The sequence below is a fragment of the Procambarus clarkii genome, chromosome 82 (genome assembly GCF_040958095.1).
Source record: "Procambarus clarkii isolate CNS0578487 chromosome 82, FALCON_Pclarkii_2.0, whole genome shotgun sequence".
Classification (NCBI taxonomy): Eukaryota; Metazoa; Arthropoda; class Malacostraca; order Decapoda; family Cambaridae; genus Procambarus; species Procambarus clarkii.
Window position 1 is genome coordinate 23328007 of NC_091231.1, and position 19641 is coordinate 23347647.

Sequence of the window (19641 nt, forward strand, 5' to 3'; positions counted from 1 at the left end):
CTTCGGTAAAAGACAGTGTGTGTTAGCTGTTGTACTTGTGCAGTGTTAATGTGTGGACCGACGTACCCGGGATTGGGCCTAGAGGAATTACCGGATGACATTACTGGCCATCTGCTGAGAAGTTCTGCTAGTGTGTAGTCAGACGTCTGCCAAGGTGTTGGTAAAAACCCGTGGAAGTGTTATTTGAGTTCCTTGTCAGTGTGTTACTGAAGTCCTCTAGCAGTGTGTTTCTGGAGAGCAGAATTGGGATATTTGGACATCGTGATGATACGGTGTGGGACTTACCCATGATGAGTAAGGGTGAACTAGCTGGTGATGATAATTAAACGTGGACGAGGTGTTCTTGATAAGTGGACTCAACGGGAATTGAAGAACACTACAGAATATATTAAGTGTCTTGTGTGAAAGTGACACTCTGTGTAAATATGTTTATTTAAAATAATGATTATATTGATGAAGGTGTTATTTCGTATTATTTACCCTTCTTTATTCCTTGCACGATTACTTGCGCCTGCCAATTCTTGATAACTTACAGATGTCTTGGGGTGGGATCGATGAAGAGGAGGCACTCAGGCCCCATAGTAAGTGTGTGAAATAAGACCCCGGTTATTGGTTAAGTAATTGGCTGTAACATAAACATTTACCTTAGTGTGGAAAGTTATCACTGTGTAACATTTTTATTTTTGATGATGTATTGAGGACCGTAATATCAGGTTTATCAAGAATACACACATTGCTGTATAGGCTGTTTTAGTAAAATTAAGAATGTGTTTCTTGAATAGTTTGCTTGTTCTGTCCCAAGAATGTGTTTGTTGTACAGGTTTCCCCCTTTCGTCACTGAACCCAATCTCGACGGACTGACGGTTCTTAAGGTGGCGTTTGTGAGGCGTATACTCACGACGCACCCCTGGGGGGCCCCGGCTTGATCGGCGATAGCTTCTTGTTGGGTGTCCTGCCTCTAATTGTGGCTCCATGGTGGGTATGGGGGCACATTCTTGAGTGAAAGTGTTTCTTTTTGTGTCTGTTGCTTAATGTTCCTCTTGTACCCTCTCAGGCTCGTGGGGTGGGCGACCAAGCCCCCGAGTCAGACTGTATTGGAAGACCAGGCTCTGTAGCCCCCGCTGCATTAGGCCCCGACCTTGCTACTCCTTTGACCCTCCTGACTACTCCCCTAGGCTCCCCTCCCTCCTCTGTGGTTGGGTCGAGCCCCAAGACCCCTGGTGGTGACCACCTCGTCCGCTGGCACGGCTCAGTCTCTAGTTGTGACTACTGCGCCTTTTAACCCCTCTCTCTGGGGGTTCTCAACGCCATCCTCGACACGGCCACACTTGTTCAATTCCTTCCCGTTCTGATATCTATCAAGCCTTGTTTGGTCCCGCTACGTGGGCCAAATACTTTGATCTCCTCCCTCTTGAATCTGCGCCTCCTGATGATTTCTCCCTTCATAGGCACCATGTTGATTACATAGATGCCTCTGTCACCTTCAACACCACCTATCTCGGCACTCGTGTTGTTGCTGCTCCTTCTCAGGATGCGGCCTCCCGCTTGGCTGCTTTATCCTGCCTTGGCGAGACCCCTGTTCGGGTCTCCAAGAACGCTCAGTTGAATGCCAGTGTTGGCACTATTCTCCTTCCATCCCATGTTGCAACCGGTGTTCGGAATCTGCAGGACTGCCACGATGATATTCAGCATATCCTTGAGGCCCAGGGCCATTCTATCCTTGGGTAGACACATTGACACGACCTCGTGGTCGTCACGGTCAGGCCCTTCGGGTTGTGAAGATTACTTTTGATGGTAGGACCCTTCCGCCCTCTGCCATTCTTGCTGGTGCCAGGTGCTCTCTCCAGATGTACATTCCTTCTCCTAGGCTCTGTAACAAGTGCTGGAGGTTTGGGCATGGTGCCCTCCGCTGCTCTGGGAATGTTCCTCTCTGTCCTTTGTGTGGGAGCGATGGTCACTCTAAGTCGGAGTGCACTTCTTCCCAGGCTCGCTGCCTCAACTGCGGTGAGGCCCATCCTACCTTCTCCCGTGCCTGTGTCCATTACAAGCTTGAGGCAGCTGTCTCCATCTTGAAGCGCCGGGAGCGTTTATCTTTTCCTGATGCGAGGCGCCAGGTTCGCCAGCCCCCGCCTTATGCTAACGTCTCTTATGCTCACGTATTCCTCTCCTCGTCCTTCCCACCTTCCTGACACTCACAACCATTTCCGGGCCTTGGACCCTGATACGCCCACTGCCCCCTCCTCTGTTCCTTTGGGTTCTCTCCCGAAGGGTCCCCCTCCTGGTCCTCTGTCTGGGGTTCCCCTTCTTTCTACCCGGTCTGTCATGTCTCCTGTGTCTTCTTCCTCGTCTCCCTCCATTCCTCCTTCCCATCCTTCTCCTCCGTCTATCGACTCTCCCCGCTGCCTGTCAGTGCGGGCTGATGATCATCACTCTCCTAACGGCCGTCGTGTGTGCTGTCGTTCAGCTTCTGTTGGGACGCTGGAATCCGTTGCCCAGTACGTGGTTGCTGGGACACCTGTCTCTTTAAGTCAGAAGCGTAAGCCTGGCTCCTCTCCTTCCTCCTCCCCGGCGGGTAAGAAGGCTTCGCTTTCTTCCTCGGCTCCAACTTTTGACTCTATCGCTCCTTCCCCTCTCATTTCGGTGGTTGCGCCCCCTGTTCCTGCTATGGAGGTTTTTTTTGGCCCCCGCTTCCCTCTCTGTTGCTGTCCTTGCTGAGGTACGTTCCCCTCTTGCTACTGCTGTCCTTGCCTGCTCCTCATCCTCCTCCTCCTCCGGACCTAGCCCGTCCACCTCTGGTCTGTTCTCCCACTTCCTTCCCTCCATCTTTGCTCAGTTTACCCATGCCCCCTAACCTTGACTTTGCTGACCCTGATCTTCTTTAACCTGCTATGTTGCTCCTTCGCCTTTGTTTCTTATTTGTTTTCTGTTGTTGTCCTTTCTCTTCTCGTCGATGTCTATTCTTCAATGGAACGTTCGGGGTTATTACGCCAATTTCCTTGAACTCCAACTTCTGATTTCGCGGTTTTCGCCCCTTTGTGTCTGTCTCCAGGAGCCGATGCTTGGTGCTCGTCCTGGTCGCTTTCGAGACTATTCTTTTCTCTTCTCCCCCCCCCCCCCACCCAGCTGTTGCTGGGGCTCCCAACTCTTCGGCTCTCTTGATTCGCTCTGATATTCCCTTTGTCCCTTTACTCTTTCCTTCGCCTCTCCATTGTTCTGCTGTTCGTTTTTTTTTGTGGGGAAATGGTATACCGTTTGTTCCATTTATCTTCCCCCGATTGTCCCGCTCTCTCTTCCTGATCTGAAACTCCTACTGGACTCCTTGCTGGAGCCTGTGCTCCTGCTGGGTGATTTCAATTGTCGTAATTCCTTTGGGGTGATGTTCCGACGAACACCCGAGGTCGCCTTCTTGAGCCGTTTATCCTCTCTACTTCCCTGTCAATTCTGAATTCTGTTGAGCCCACGCATTTGGACTCTTGGACTCGCATCCTTTCCTGTCTTGATCTTTCTCTTTGCTCGTCTTCTCTTTACTTAGAGTTCACGTGGCAGGTTCTTGATGACCTCCATGGCAGTGACCATTTCCCCATCCTTGTTACCTTTTTCTCTTTTCACCCTCCCCTCTCCTTCCCTAGGTGGCAGTTTGCTAAAACGAACTGGAACCTATTTACCCTCAGTGCTGCTCTCTCTGACCTCTCCCTTCTTCCTCTCCCTCGCTCTCTCCTCCTTTTTCATGACACTGTCTTCGATGCTGCCCTCCGCTCTATTCCTCGCTCTTCCTCTCGGGGTCCACGGAAGTGCGTTTCCTGGTGGAATGCAGACTGTGCTTGGGTGGTCCGCTGTAAGCTTGCAGCCTGGAAGAGACACCGCTGTTGGCAGATGGCCGATTCTTTTCTTTTCTTTCAGAAGGCGAGTACGGTGGCCCGTAGGGCCATCCGTACGGTTAAACGATAATGTTGGACATCTTATGTCTCCATCATTACGTCCGAAACTCCTCTGCCACAGATCCGGAAGCGTACCCGCAAGATAGTGGGTTAGTTTGTTCCCGATGTTTCACCGGTCGATCACCTCCGCGGTACTCTTGTGGCAGATCTGTTGCAGGTCGCTACCGAACTGGGTTCCTACTTTTCTTCTGTTAGCTCTGGTCTTCATCTTCCCCAATCTTTCCTTCTTCATAAACCTGTCCTTGAATCTCGTCCTTTAGATTTCTGCACTCGTCTTCGACTTTCCTATAACGATCCCTTCTCTCTCTCTCTGAACTTCGTTCTGCCCTGGCCCTCTGCGGTTCTACGGCGGCGGGCTCCGATGGCATTCATTATGAGATGCTTCGCCATCTCCCTCCGTGCACGTCTCAGTATTTACTGAGTCTGTATAATCGGATCTGGGAGTCGTCGTCAGCCTCTGAGGACTGGCTCGATGTCGTTGCCCTCCCTGTTCGCAAACCAGGCTCTCTGGGAACATCCCCTAAGGACTTTCGCCCTATTGCCCTCACAAGTTGTGTCTGCAAACTCTTTGAACGTATGGTTAACGTTCGTCTGATGTGGTTCCCGGAACACCATCACCTCCTCTCCTCTTCTCAATTTGGTTTTCGCAAGTGCCGCAGCACGACAGATGTCCTGGTGAACTTGGAGGTCTATATTCGTACTGCTTTTGCTGCGAAGACCTCCGTTGTTGCCGTCCTTTTTGACCTGGAAAAGGCTTACGATACCACTTGGCTATATCATATTCTATCCCAGCTTCATTCTTTTGGCCTTCGTGTTCATCTCCCTCTCTTTCTCCGCAGCTTCCTCTGTCATCTCTCCTTTCGGGTGCGCCTTGGTACTGCTCTCTCTGCCTCTTTTCAGCAATATGAAGGTGTTCCCCAGGGTAGTGTTCTGAGCACTACTCTTTTTCTGGTTGCCCTCAATGGTCTTCTTTCCTCTTTTCCTTCAGGCGTCATCTCCGCTCTCTATGTCGATGATCTTACCCTTTGCTGTCAGGGTGATGATTCGCCTCTCCAACGCCGGCTTCAACTTGCAATTGATGCCGTGTCGTCTTGGGCCACCGATCATGGCTTCAAGTTCTCTACTACTAAGACTTGTGCCATGACTTTTACTCGGAAACGGGTCGTTCTTCGTCCCTCGTTGTCGCTTTATGGACATTCCCTTGAGTACATAGATTCCGCGAAGCTTTTGGGGTTATTCTTTGACACTCAGGGTCTCCGAGTGTTTGTCTTGGTCTCCCCATATCTCTTACCTTCGTGTTGAATGCTCTAAGGCCCTTACCCTCCTTCGGGTATTGTCCCATACTTCTTGGGGGCAGATAGGCGCACTCTACTTGCTTTACATTCCTCTCTCGTCCTCTTTAAGCTCGATTATGGTTGCCCTGCTTACTCGTCTGCTTCTCCTTCTTCTCTTTGCCGTCTTGATGCTTTGCACCATACTGGGTTGCCCCTCGGTTCTGGTGCCTTTCGTTCAACTCCCGTCCTCAGCTTGTATGTTGACACTAGCTTCCTATCTCTCCAGGACCGCCGTGATCTCTACTGTCTTCGCTATCTTGCGCTGGCCTTGCAACATCCTTCCTCTCGCCTCTGTCGTGCTATAACTTTTCCCCCTCCTGCGGTTCCTGTTCCTCTTCACCACCTCTCTCTTTCTGTCCGGTTGTCTCGCTTACAAGATTCTCTTTCCGTTCGTATTTCTAATATTTCTCCTCGTGTTGTTCCTTCTTTGCCCCCAAGGAGAGTACCCCTTCCGCAGTTTTGTACATTCTTGACCCGCATCACTAAAGCTTTTACCCTTCCTTCAGTTCTAAAACGCCTTTTCCTTGAGCACTTTTCTTTTCACTCCCACTCCGTTTCCGTCTTCACCGATGGGTCTAAGTCTGCGGACGGTGTTGGTTACTCTGTTGTTTTTCCTGATCGCACTTATATGTGTCGCTTATCCCAGAAGACTAGCATCTTCACAGAGGAGCTTTATGCTATTCTCTATGCTCTTCGTCTCCTGCTCTCTCGTTGTCAATCTTCCTTTGTGGTTGTTGTTGACTCTCGTAGTGTCCTCATGGCTCTCGGGTCCTTTAATCCGGTTCATCCAGTTGTTGTCGAGATCCAGCATTGGCTGTTTCTTGTTCACAGTAAATTTAAGTCGGTTGAGTTTTGTTGGGTTCCCAGGCATATTGGTGTCTCTTTAAATGAGCGTGCGGATACTGCCGCCAGGGAAGCTGTCCGCTCTTGTCCCATCTCTCGTAAAGGTATTCCTTATTCTGACTTTTACCCGGTTATCCATTCCTCCATCCTTACCCATTGGCAGGCTTCTTGGTTGTCTGTTACTGGTAACAAACTACGTTCTCTTAAAAGTTGTGTGTCCTCGTGGCCGTCCTCCTACCACCGTAACCGGCGATGGGAAACGGCTCTTGCGAGGTTGCGTATTGGTCATACTTGCTTAATTCATGGTCACTTGATGGAGCGCCGCCCTGCTCTTTATTGTCCTAATTGCATTGTCCCTCTTATGGTCGTGCATATCCTTGTTGAATGTTCTGACTTCCGGACGAGCGTGTGTCTTGTTTTCCGACCGTCCCCCGCGGTCGCTTGTCTCTCGATAGTATTCTTGGTGACTCGGATACTGTTGATATCATTCGCCTTATGCGTTTCTGTTCTCGTATTGGCATCCTTGGTGATATTTAGCGTCCCCTGATTATCCCACACATTTGATGGTGCTACATAGCCTTCCCGGTTTGGTGCCTTCTCTTTGATAATTACTTACTTACTTGAGGAGTAATTAACAATGTGTGTGTTGAGGAAATGAAGCTTAAGAAGTTTATTTCTTGGTGAATAAAACACACTCAAATGCAAAGTTAAATAATAATTATAATTACAGCTCTACGTTCCTAAACTTATCTGAGTTATTTTGGCTTGAGTAACATATAGTCACTGTCTTTCGTGCTGCTCAAAGGGTGTGACACCGTAGCCAGGGAGGGAGACACCAAGCAGTGTCAAGTCCTACATGCTGCTTTAAGGTTGTAACACTGGGGTCAGGAACAGCGATCCAAAGCAGTGCCAAGAGCTCCGTGCTGCTCTGGGGTTGTGACACCCTAACTAGTGACGGTGACACCAAGCAGTGCCAACTGTTCCGTGCAGATCTGATGTTGTAACTCCGTGGCCAAGGACGGCGGAACCAGTGTCAAATACAACTTGCTTCTTTTAGGTTGTGACACTGTGGTCAGTAACAGAAACACCAAGCACAGCTAAGTACTCAGTGCTGCTTTGAGGTTTTGACATAGTGGTCATGGACTGCGACACTAAGCAATGCCAAGTGCTCCGTGCTGCTCTGAGGTTGTGACACCGTGTTAGGGACCACGTCACAAAGTAGTGTCAAGTGTTTCTTGCTGACACCGTGGACAGGGGTGGGGACCCTAAACATTTTCAAATTTTTAAACATTTTCAAAGACTTTAGTTTACACACATACACACAACTTTCACTGAATAGAGCTTAAACATCTTTGAGTTTTTTATACCTACATTTGGGTGAGGTGACATGTTACAATAGTTTTGGATGAGGTGAAAATAAACTTTTTACACAAGACAGAACACGAAACAATGGGTATTAAAGGTAGGTAACTGCAGAAGGCCTATTTTTATTGGCCCATATTTCTTGATGCTTCTATATTGGAGCAGAGTCTTGTAGTGGGTATCTTCAAATACCCACTTGAAGTGGGTATACCCACTTCAAGACTCCGCTCCAATACAGAAGAATCAAGAAATATGAGCCAAAAAAAAATAGGCCTTCTGCAGTTACCTACCTTTAATACCCATTGTTTCGTGTTCTGTCTTGTGTAAAAAGTTTATTTTCACCTCATCCAAAACTATTGTAACATGTCACCTCACCCAAATGTAGGTATAAAAAACTCAAAGATGTTTAAGCTCTATTCAGTGAAAGTTGTGTGTATGTGTGTAAACTAAAGTCCTTGAAAATGTAATAAGTTTTACGAAACGTGCTCAAGTGTCGCGTCAGACTAGAAATAAAAATGAATTTTGGAGAATTGATTTTTGAATTACCATCAACAGTGAAAAGAAACGTAAGAAAGATAGAGAAAATTTGTGTTAGAATTATTAATCTTACTTTTTCGGTCATATTTAATAATATATATATATATATATATATGTATATATATATATATATATATATATATATATATATATATATATATATATATATATATATATATATATATATATATATATATATATATATTTATTGTCGGGGTTCACCGTAAGAGGGGTGAGCAACAGTATACAAGATATCCTCTCAATGGTCGCACTATTAGCGATAATTATTACTCACCGTAGCCCTGCGGGTCATCACTTCATCCTCGCGGCGCCACTGTACGCCAGGAGAGTCCCCCAGTCGATCCCCAACTGGCCTTAGTAGTTAGAAATGAGTGGAGACACAGTTTGCTCATTCAACTGTGTGCCCGCCCCGACAAGGGCTCTACTACTAACCACAAGGTCGCCAACTGGTGTTTCCCGTGTCCAGTAAAACGTCAGTGGTATTGTGGAATTGTGGTAACAGTGGCAAGAGCACACTCAATAGATCTGATATCAGGTATTTATTTCTATCACTTTATCTCCTTTCAAGTATTATATAGCCACAAGAAATATGGAGGGGATGATACAAACGCCTAGGTATTTTTGTATTTTACTTAAAACTCAAGACATCATTTTCTTGTATCAACAAGCAAACAGCTAGTTCATGCAAAAGTCGCTCACTCTCCACATATAATCAGGGACACACCAAGATGGCAATGCCCCCCTCTCGTCAATGTCAAAATCAGCTGGGCGACTCCCCCCCTCACTGCGTGATCTCTTACTGCACTTGTTTGTTGGTGTTATGCGCCTGTTTCTTTAAATTCTCAAGTCACTAAATGTTCAAACAACACAATAATTGCAACAATGACAATAGAACGCAAATGATTCACTGCACAGATCTTGAGCTCAATCAAACATTTCTATATTAATGAACATAGTAATTCACTATCATGGCGTAACACACTTTACTTCATATAAATACCGAATGCAACAAGATATAATACTAGAGTTCTCAGTAATTCCTTTCATAGGCGAATATTCAATTGGTCACTGCACTCATGAGAAATTATTCAACACACAAGCATGTATATATATAGATAAATCCTAGATATCAATAATAGTAATAATATCAATACTGGGCACATAGCCTAACACCAATAACTGGTACACTTATATATATAAATTCTCTCTCTAAGTTATCATATTAAAGTCACATGAAAGAAATTATCGACACAATAAATTCTTCAGCAATTCCAGGTGCCTGCATGCACCATTTATACATAAATACCGTGAGTGTTCTATCCAGCCCCACTCTGCACTACTGTGCCTTACTGTGACATAGACATAGGTGAGACTTGCTCACAACATGAAAGATACTCTGGCTAAATACATAGCTGACTAAAGGGGAATTGGGAGGGAAACTAGAATCACCTACTTCCACCTATCCTATGGTGAGGGTTGAGTTGTAGCTCCTGGTCCAGGCTCTCACCTTGTGTAGGGAATGCCCCCACACACACCCTGTCGTGTCCTCCAGGAACCCAATCAACGTCCCAAAATAAACGCGTCGTCTCCGTGTTCTGTCCTCCGCGGGTCCGTGCTCCTCCTCCACGTCATGTAGGGTTGGAGTCCGTCTCCCAGCCGTCAACTTCTCCTCCCAACTACGGCTGCCAACCTACTTCTCGGCTGCAGTCGTACGGATTCCCAATTAGTATCTTCTTTCACTGCTTCCCAGTGGATTGGCCCAGCCACTACGTCGTCACTGTGAAGCTATCAGACGTCCCAGACGATACTGCCTAGACTTCACCTGCACAGCACCCGAACCTGGAGCACTTGATGCTCAATATTCCGTCAATTCCCTCTTCGGTCCACACATGGAATGAGTTAAGACCTCTCGGCATACTTGTAGACTACAGGTGACGCGTAAGATCCACGGGATCGGGGTTCAACTGTCAAACTGACATGACCATCCTTCACACATCCATCCACCTTGACGTGTCGTGTCAGACTGATTCCCTCACGGAGGATTGGCCCAGCCACTACGTCATCACTGTGAAGCTATCAGCCGTCACATACGTTGCTGCCTAGACTTCACCTGCACAACACCTGTCCCGGGAGCACTTGTTGCTCAATATTCTGTCAATTCCCTCTCTGGTCCAACACATGAACGAAGGAAGACCCCACAGGTGCTGTCAGACCGCTGGTGATGCGTAAGTCCTCCGGAGACAGGGTAAACTGTCCAACTGACAGGACCCCCCCAGTGCACGTCCGACCTCCTTGACGTGCTGTCTCAGACTGGTGGTGCCACCGCGGTGTGATGACTGGACCCCCCTTCCTACGTGACGTCATACTTGCCAAGAGAGGTTTTCATTGGCTCTCTGTGCCACGTCGCTGTCGGTGACCAATCTGGCACCACTGACGTCACACAATTTTGGTGGCAAAACGGAGGGGCCAGCGCCATATTGGCTCCCTAAAGGGCCTATACCACAGGCCAAAATACTCTTCTTTTACAAATTTCTCGCCACCTCGAGAACGCTACACTCTCCCACATGTATCAAACTGATGCCTGCGACGAAGAGAACGCTCAGGTAGAGTGGACATGACTCTTACTGCAGGCATGGGAGAAATATAAGGGGGGGAACACCGTCACATACCCCTCCCCTTAAAATAAGAGTCATGTCTGGTTAGTGTATACAGGACAGGGCATCTGCTACTACGTTGTCTTTCCCTCGGATGAGTTTAATCTCCAACCAGTACTCCTGCCGCCAATGAGAGACACTCCTGACGTATCCGTTGACCGTTCCCACGGTCACTCCTGATGTCCATTGTTCCTTCAGCATGGACAAAGGACTTTGCATCTCTTGTCCATACACCAGCTGGAATGGTGAGAAACCTAATGATCCTACCACTGCGTTACGTATGGCAAACAACGCAGGGCATACTGCTTCATCCCACTCAGTTCCCTGCTCTGTGCAGAACACTCTCATCAGCATGCCGTTCTGTATGTAAAAATGAGTGGCCCTCTCAGGACCAACATGTAGTCTATTGGCCTCATGAATCAATTCAGGGAGCTCTATCTGCTGCAACTCTCCAAGACGAGTGCAGGTCCACCCCAAGAGAACTGGTGAGGGTCACCTGTAACTCACCATCCGGGCTGCCTTCGCCATCCACTTGTTCTCCGGGTTCCATGAAGAGGCGATCGATTTTCAGAGTGTCGGACGTCTCCTCATCAGCCCTATCAGATCCACACCCTCCGTGTCCGTCGCACTACCTCGGAATCACTGCACAAACCGGGAACGCCACCGTGGCGATTCCTTTCTCGCCCCCACAGGCGTCTAACACTCCGCCTGTCTCCTTATAGTGCTCCAAGCACTCCTCGCCCTTCACGAGATTCGAGAGGACACATTCTCCACATGCGTCATTTCCAAGGATGACTTGTGCCTCCATCTTGGGCATTGATGCACAGACCCCCACCACTAGGGTCTGGCAGCCATAATCAGAATTCAGAGTCACCTGGTGTAGGGGCATGCACACTGGGCCTCCCACAGTGGTCACACATGCCACCCCCACACTGGTACTCTCGTTACCCTCGGGGAACAGGGCCTCGCTCACCAGGGTAAAATCTGCCCCAGTGTCCTCTCAATATCTTCACCGGGATGGGGTCTGCGTCCCCCATCCTTACAGTTCCCTCACTCACGAATGGGTGAACTCTTTTCACCCCACTCAGTACGGGTTCATCCCGCACCCTCTCTGCCATCTGGTCCTCGACCCTCACGAAAGCCACGTTCCCCCGCTTCTCAGGGTGTCTGCATTCCCACGCGACGTGTCCGAATACTCTGCAGTTGTAGCAGCGGATCCTTCTTCTTCTGTGGATCTTCCTCGCGCCATTCGTCGACTCCTCCGTCTCGGCAACAACTCTTGAGCTCTCAGCTTGGGACTTCTTTACTGGCTCCACAACACCCTTTGATCCTCCACTGTCTCCACTTGAGAGGTGGGACTCGGGAGAACTCGCTCCCGTCCTCCATCCGTCCGTCCTTCTATATCTTCTACCATATCCAGAGTGTATGAGCAGTCGGTGCCGTCTCTCTCGGTGTGGTCGCAGGGATTCTTCCAGCATGTCAGCTCGGTCGTCCGCGGCCCTCAGGTCCTTAATGTCCGCCTCCTTTACTCTAACCCTGATTTCAGGAGAGAGCACGGACATAAACGTCTCCATGACCATAAGCCTCTTGATATCTTCAGCCGACTTCGCTCCTTCAGACTCCAGCCACTTCAGGAACTTTCTCTCCATGTCCTTCGCCGTTTCCGCATAAGATTTTCCTGGCGACCGGGTACATTCCCTGAATCTCTTCCTGTAACATTCCGGTGTTAGCTTGAAAGAATGGAGCACAGCTCTCTTTACAGCATCGTAGTTGGTGCACTCCCTGAGGTCGAGCATGTTGTAGGCTTCACGAGCTTCACCGGTGAGCCTACTCTGAACCAGCTCCGCCCACTCCGCCCTCGGCCACTTCTTCAAGGTAGCGACCCTTTCGAAGTGGTCGAAGACACCTTCAGCTTCGTTTGGTACAAAGACTGGCAAATCTCGCTCCCTCACTCGGCGGTCTTCCTGCTGTGGCGGAACAGGTGGAGCTAGCCCTAGCTCAGCTCGCTTCAGCTCCACATCCTTGTTAGCTTCTATCTCCTGCTGTTTCAGCCTAGCTTCTAGCTCGCGCTCCTCTCGCCTTAGCTGTGCTTCTCGCTCTTGTTCCTCACGCTTCAGCTGTGTCTCTCGCTCCTCATGCTTCAGCTGTGTCTCTCGCTCTTCTTTGCGCAGCTGTGCCTTTCGCTCTTCTTTGCGCAGCTGTGCCTCTCGCTCTTCTTTGCGCAGCTGTGCCTCTGCTTCTCACTCTTCTTTGCGCAGCTGTGCCTCTCGCTCTTCTTTGCGCAGCTGTGCCTCTGCTTCTCGCTCTTCCCTGCACAGCTGTGCCTCTCGTTCCTGTTCTTCCCGCTTCAGCTGCGCTTCCAGCTGCAGCTTCAATATTTCCAGTTTGACGCTGCGCCTGCTGCTGCTGGATCCCCTGCTGCTCCCACCAATGCTCAGATGTTCTCCCTTACTGGCAGGTGTTTGTAGCCGTTCCTCCCCCAAAGCTTCATCTCGTGCTCTGAGCTGTGCCATGATCTCCAGTCTTCTCTCTCCCACTTTGGAAGATCTCAATTTTATCCCGAAGTGGTCGGCTATCGATTGCAGCTGTGCCTTGGTGCACTCCTCCAGCACCTGCTCATCTCTAGTGTCAATGAACCTTGCTACCTTATCATCCTCTATCTTGTGCTATGAGTGATAACCTGCACCTGATACCTAAAACCACTGCAAAGTACCACAATTGCAACCTTTATCTTGATCGTTATCCTGGCAAGGTCGCCAATGTCGGGGTTCACCGTAAGAGGGGTGAGCAAGAGTATACAAGATATCCTCTCAACGGTCGCACTTTTAGCGATAACCGTTACTCACCGTAGCCCTGCGGGTCTTCACTCCATCCTCGCGGTGCCACTGTACGCCATGAGAGTACCCCCAGTCGATCCCCAACCGGACTTAGTAGTTAGAGATGAGTGGAGACACAGTTTGCTCCTTCAACTGTGTGCCCACCCCGACAAGGGCTCTACTACTAACCACAAGGTCGCCAACTGGTGTTTCCCGTGTCCAGTAACACGTCAGTGGTATTGTGGAATTGTGGTAACAGTGGCAAGAGCACACTCAATAGATCTGATATCAGGCAGGTGTTTATTTCTATCACTCTATTTCCTTTCAGGTATTATATAGCCACAAGGAATATGGAGGGGATGATACAAATGCCAAGGTATTTTTGTATTTTACTTAAAACTCAAGACATCATATTCTTGTATCAACAAGCAAACAGCTAGTTCATGCAAAAGTCGCTCGCTCTCCACATATAATCAGGGACACACCAAGATGGCAATGCCCCCCATCTCGTCAACGTCAAAATCAGCTGGGCGACTCCCCCCTCACTGCGTAATCTCTTACTTCACTTGTTTGTTGGCGTTATGCGCCTGTTTCTTTAAATTCTCAAGTCACTAAATGTTCAAACAACACAATATTTGCAACAATGGCAATAGAACGCAAATGATTCACTGCACAGATCTTGAGCTCAATCAAACATTTCTATATTAATGAACATAATAATTCACTATCATGGCGTAACACACTTTACGTCATATAAATAACGAATGCAACAAGATATAATACTAGAGTTCTCAGTAATTCCTTTCGTAGGCGAATATTCAATTGATCACTGCACTCATGAGAAATTATTATACACACACAAGCATGTATATATATAGATAAATCCTAGATATCAATAATAGTAATAATATCAATAGTGGGCACATAGCCTAACACCAATAACAGGTACACTTATATATATATATATATTCTCTCTCTAAGTTATCATATTAAAGTCACATGAAAGAAATTATCGACACAATAAATTCTTCAGCAATTCCAGGTGCCTGCACGCACCATTTATACATAAATACCATGAGTGCTCTATCCAGCCTCACTCTGCACTACTGTGCCTTACTGTGACATAGACATAGGTGAGACTTGCTCACGACATGAAAGATACTCTGGCTAAATATATAGCTGACTAAAGGGGAATTGGGAGGGAAACTAGAATCACCTACTTCCAACTATCCTCCGGTGAGAGTTGAGTTGTAGCTCCTGGTCCAGGCTTCTCGCCTCGTGTAGGGAACGCCCCCACACACACCCTGTCGTGTCCTCCAGGAACCCAATCAACGTCCCAAAATAAACACGTCGTCTCCGTGTTCTGTCCTCCGTGGGTCCGTGCTCCTCCTCCACGTCTTGTAGGGTTGGAGTCGGTCTCCCGGCCGTCAACTTTTCCTCCTAACTACGGCTGCCAACCTACTTCTCGGCTGCAGTCGTACAGATTCCCAATTAGTATCTTCTTTCACTGCTTCCCAGTGGATTGGCCCAGCCGCTACGTCGTCACTGTGAAGCTATCAGACGTCCCAGACGATACTGCCTAGACTTCACCTGCACAGCACCCGAACCTGGAGCACTTGATGCTCAATATTCCGTCAATTCCCTCTTCAGTCCACACATGGAATGAAGGAAGACCTCTCGGCGTACTTGCACACTACGGGTGACACGTAAGATCCTCGGGATCGGGTTTCAACTGTCAAACTGACATGACCATCCTTCACACATCTGTCCACCTTGACGTGTCGTGTCAGACTGATTCCCTCACGGAGGATTGGCCCAGCCACTACGTCATCACTGTGAAGATATCAGCCATCGCATATGTTGCTGCCTAGACTTCACCTGCACAACACCTGTCCCGGGAGCACTTGTTGCTCAATATTCTGTCAATTCCCTCTCTGGTCCAACACATGAACGATGGAAGACCCCACAGGTGCTGTCAGACCGCTGGTGATGCGTAAGTCCTCCAGAGACAGGGTAAACTGTCTAACTGACAGGACCCCCCCAGCGCACGTCCGACCTCCTTGACGTGTTGTCTCAGACTCGTGGTGCCACCGCGGCGTGATGACCAGACCCCCCTTCCTTCGTGACGTCATACTTGCCAAGAGAGGTTTTCATTGGCTCTCTGTGCCACGTCGCTGTCCTTGTGGCTATATATATATATATATATATATATATATATATATATATATATATATATATATATATATATATATATATATATATATATATATATATTTATATATATATATATATATATATATATATATATATATATATATATATATATATATATATATATATTATTAAATTTGACCGAAAAAGTAAGATTAATAATTCTAACACGAATTTTCTCAATCTTTCCTACATTACGCTTCACTGTTGGAGGTAAATCAAAAATCACTTCTCCAAAATTCATTTTTATTTCTAGTCTGACGCGACACGGGCGCGTTTCGTAAAACTTATTACATTTTCAAAGACTTCACAAATACACAACTGATTAGAACTTACGTCTCTCTGATATTATATCTACATTTGAGTGAGGTGGGAAGGGTGATGTGGCATAACACAAGACAGAACAGGAGGGGATATTAATAGGGTATTAAAAGTATCAACACAAGACAGAACAGAAACAATGGGTATTGAATAGAAGTGTTTGTAGAAAGCCTATTGGTCCATATTTCTTGATGCTTCTATATTGGAGCGGAGTCTTGAGGTGGGTAGAATATAGTTGTGCAATAATTGGCTGTTGATTGCTGGTGTTGACTTCTTGATGTGTAGTGCCTCGCAAACGTCAAGCCGCCTGCTATCGCTGTATCTATCGATGATTTCTGTGTTGTTTACTAGGATTTCTCTGGCGATGGTTTGGTTATGGGAAGAGATTATATGTTCCTTAATGGAGCCCTGTTGCTTATGCATCGTTAAACGCCTAGAAAGAGATGTTGTTGTCTTGCCTATATACTGGGTTTTTTGGAGCTTACAGTCCCCAAGTGGGCATTTGAAGGCATAGACGACGTTAGTCTCTTTTAAAGCGTTCTGTTTTGTGTCTGGAGAGTTTCTCATGAGTAGGCTGGCCGTTTTTCTGGTTTTATAGTAAATCGTCAGTTGTATCCTCTGATTTTTGTCTGTAGGGATAACGTTTCTATTAACAATATCTTTCAGGACCCTTTCCTCCGTTTTATGAGCTGTGGAAAAGAAGTTCCTGTAAAATAGTCTAATAGGGGGTATAGGTGTTGTGTTAGTTGTCTCTTCAGAGGTTGCATGGCTTTTCACTTTCCTTCTTATGATGTCTTCGATGAAACCATTGGAGAAGCCGTTATTGACTAGGACCTGCCTTACCCTACAGAGTTCTTCGTCGACTTGCTTCCATTCTGAGCTGTGGCTGAGAGCACGGTCGACGTATGCGTTAACAACACTCCTCTTGTACCTGTCGGGGCAGTCGCTGTTGGCATTTAGGCACATTCCTATGTTTGTTTCCTTAGTGTAGACTGCAGTGTGGAAACCTCCGCCCTTTTCCATGACTGTTACATCTAGAAAAGGCAGCTTCCCATCCTTTTCCGTCTCGTAAGTGAAACGCAGCACGGAACTCTGCTCAAATGCCTCCTTCAGCTCCTGCAGATGTCTGACATCAGGTACCTGTGTAAAAATGTCGTCAACATACCTGCAGTATATGGCCGGTTTCAAGTTCATGTCGACTAAGACTTTTTGCTCGATGGTACCCATGTAGAAGTTTGCAAACAGGACACCTAGGGGAGAACCCATGGCGACCCCATCTACTTGCTTATACATGTGCCCATCCGGGCTCAAAAAGGGTGCCTCTTTAGTACAAGCTTGGAGTAGTTTCCTCAGAATACTTTCTGGCATGTCAAGAGGAGTACAGGCTGGATCACGATACACTCTGTCGGCTATCATTCCGATTGTCTCGTCCACAGGTACGTTGGTAAACAGCGATTCTACGTCCAACGAGGCTCTTATCCCTGTGGCCCGTGTGCCCCGCAGTAAGTCCACAAATTCCTTTGGAGACTTCAGGCTGAAGGCGCAAGGAACATAAGGAGTCAGCAGGCCGTTGAGTCGCTTCGCCAGTCTGTACGTGGGTGTGGGTATCTGTCTAATGATTGGCCGAAGTGGGTTTCGAAGTGGAAACCCACTTCGGCCAATCATTAGCCAGATACCCACACCCACGTACAGACTGGCGAAGCGACTCAACGGCCTGCTGACTCCTTATGTTCCTTGCGCCTTCAGCCTCAAGTCTCCAAAGGAATTTGTGGACTTACTGCGGGGCACACGGGCCACAGGGATAAGAGCCTCGTTGGACGTAGAATCGCTGTTTACCAACGTACCTGTGGACGAGACAATCGGAATGATAGCCGACAGAGTGTATCGTGATCCAGCCTGTACTCCTCTTGACATGCCAGAAAGTATTCTGAGGAAACTACTCCAAGCTTGTACTAAAGAGGCACCCTTCTTGAGCCCGGATGGGCACATGTATAAGCAAGTAGATGGGGTCGCCATGGGTTCTCCCCTAGGTGTCCTGTTTGCAAACTTCTACATGGGTACCATCGAGCAAAAAGTCTTAGTCGACATGAACTTGAAACCGGCCATATACTGCAGGTATGTTGACGACATTTTTACACAGGTACCTGATGTCAGACATCTGCAGGAGCTGAAGGAGGCATTTGAGCAGAGTTCCGTGCTGCGTTTCACTTACGAGACGGAAAAGGATGGGAAGCTGCCTTTTCTAGATGTAACAGTCATGGAAAAGGGCGGAGGTTTCCACACTGCAGTCTACACTAAGGAAACAAACATAGGAATGTGCTTAAATGCCAACAGCGACTGCCCCGACAGGTACAAGAGGAGTGTTGTTAACGCATACGTCGACCGTGCTCTCAGCCACAGCTCAGAATGGAAGCAAGTCGACGAAGAACTCTGTAGGGTAAGGCAGGTCCTAGTCAATAACGGCTTCTCCAATGGTTTCATCGAAGACATCATGAGAAGGAAAGTGAAAAGCCATGCAACCTCTGAAGAGACAACTAACACAACACCTATACCCCCTATTAGACTATTTTACAGGAACTTCTTTTCCACAGCTCATAAAACGGAGGAAAGGGTCCTGAAAGATATTGTTAATAGAAACGTTATCCCTACAGACAAAAATCAGAGGATACAACTGACGATTTACTATAAAACTAGAAAAACGGCCAGCCTACTCATGAGAAACTCTCCAGACACAAAACAGAACGCTTTAAAAGAGACTAACGTCGTCTATGCCTTCAAATGCCCACTTGGGAACTGTAAGCTCCAAAAAACCCAGTATATAGGCAAGACAACAACATCTCTTTCTAGGCGTTTAACGATGCATAAGCAACAGGGCTCCATTAAGGAACATATAATCTCTTCCCATAACCAAACCATTGCCAGAGAAATCCTAGTAAACAACACAGAAATCATCGATAGATACAGCGATAGCAGGCGGCTTGACGTTTGCGAGGCACTACACATCAAGAAGTCAACACCAGCAATCAACAGCCAATTATTGCACAACTATATTCTACCCACCTCAAGACTCCGCTCCAATATAGAAGCATCAAGAAATATGGACCAATAGGCTTTCTACAAACACTTCTATTCAATACCCATTGTTTCTGTTCTGTCTTGTGTTGATACTTTTAATACCCTATTAATATCCCCTCCTGTTCTGTCTTGTGTTATGCCACATCACCCTTCCCACCTCACTCAAATGTAGATATAATATCAGAGAGACGTAAGTTCTAATCAGTTGTGTATTTGTGAAGTCTTTGAAAATGTAATAAGTTTTACGAAACGCGCCCGTGTCGCGTCAGACTAGAAATAAAAATGAATTTTGGAGAAGTGATTTTTGATTTACCTCCAACAGTGAAGCGTAATGTATGAAAGATTGAGAAAATTCGTGTTAGAATTATTAATCTTACTTTTTCGGTCATATTTAATAATATATGTCTACAAGAAAGACTGCTACCAAAATATACTAATATATATATATATATATATATATATATATATATATATATATATATATATATATATATATTTTGGTAGCAGTCTTTCCTGTAGACATATATTA

The 19641-nt window shown here is 47.1% G+C and overlaps 1 protein-coding gene across 1 annotated transcript in view; it reads right to left on the reverse strand.

Moving 5' to 3' along the window:
- The window catches only part of LOC138358192 (uncharacterized), a 24663-nt gene extending 10652 nt beyond the window's left edge, over positions 1–14011 (reverse strand). Inside the window, exons 1-4 of the mRNA XM_069315695.1 lie at positions 13991–14011; positions 12961–13355; positions 11748–12225; positions 11197–11317 (exon numbers count right to left, since the gene is read on the reverse strand). Of these exons, the coding sequence (XP_069171796.1) occupies positions 11197–11317; positions 11748–12225; positions 12961–13355; positions 13991–14011 (1015 nt within the window). The remainder of the gene's footprint in view (positions 1–11196; positions 11318–11747; positions 12226–12960; positions 13356–13990) is intronic.
- Between the last annotated feature and the right edge of the window lie 5630 nt (positions 14012–19641).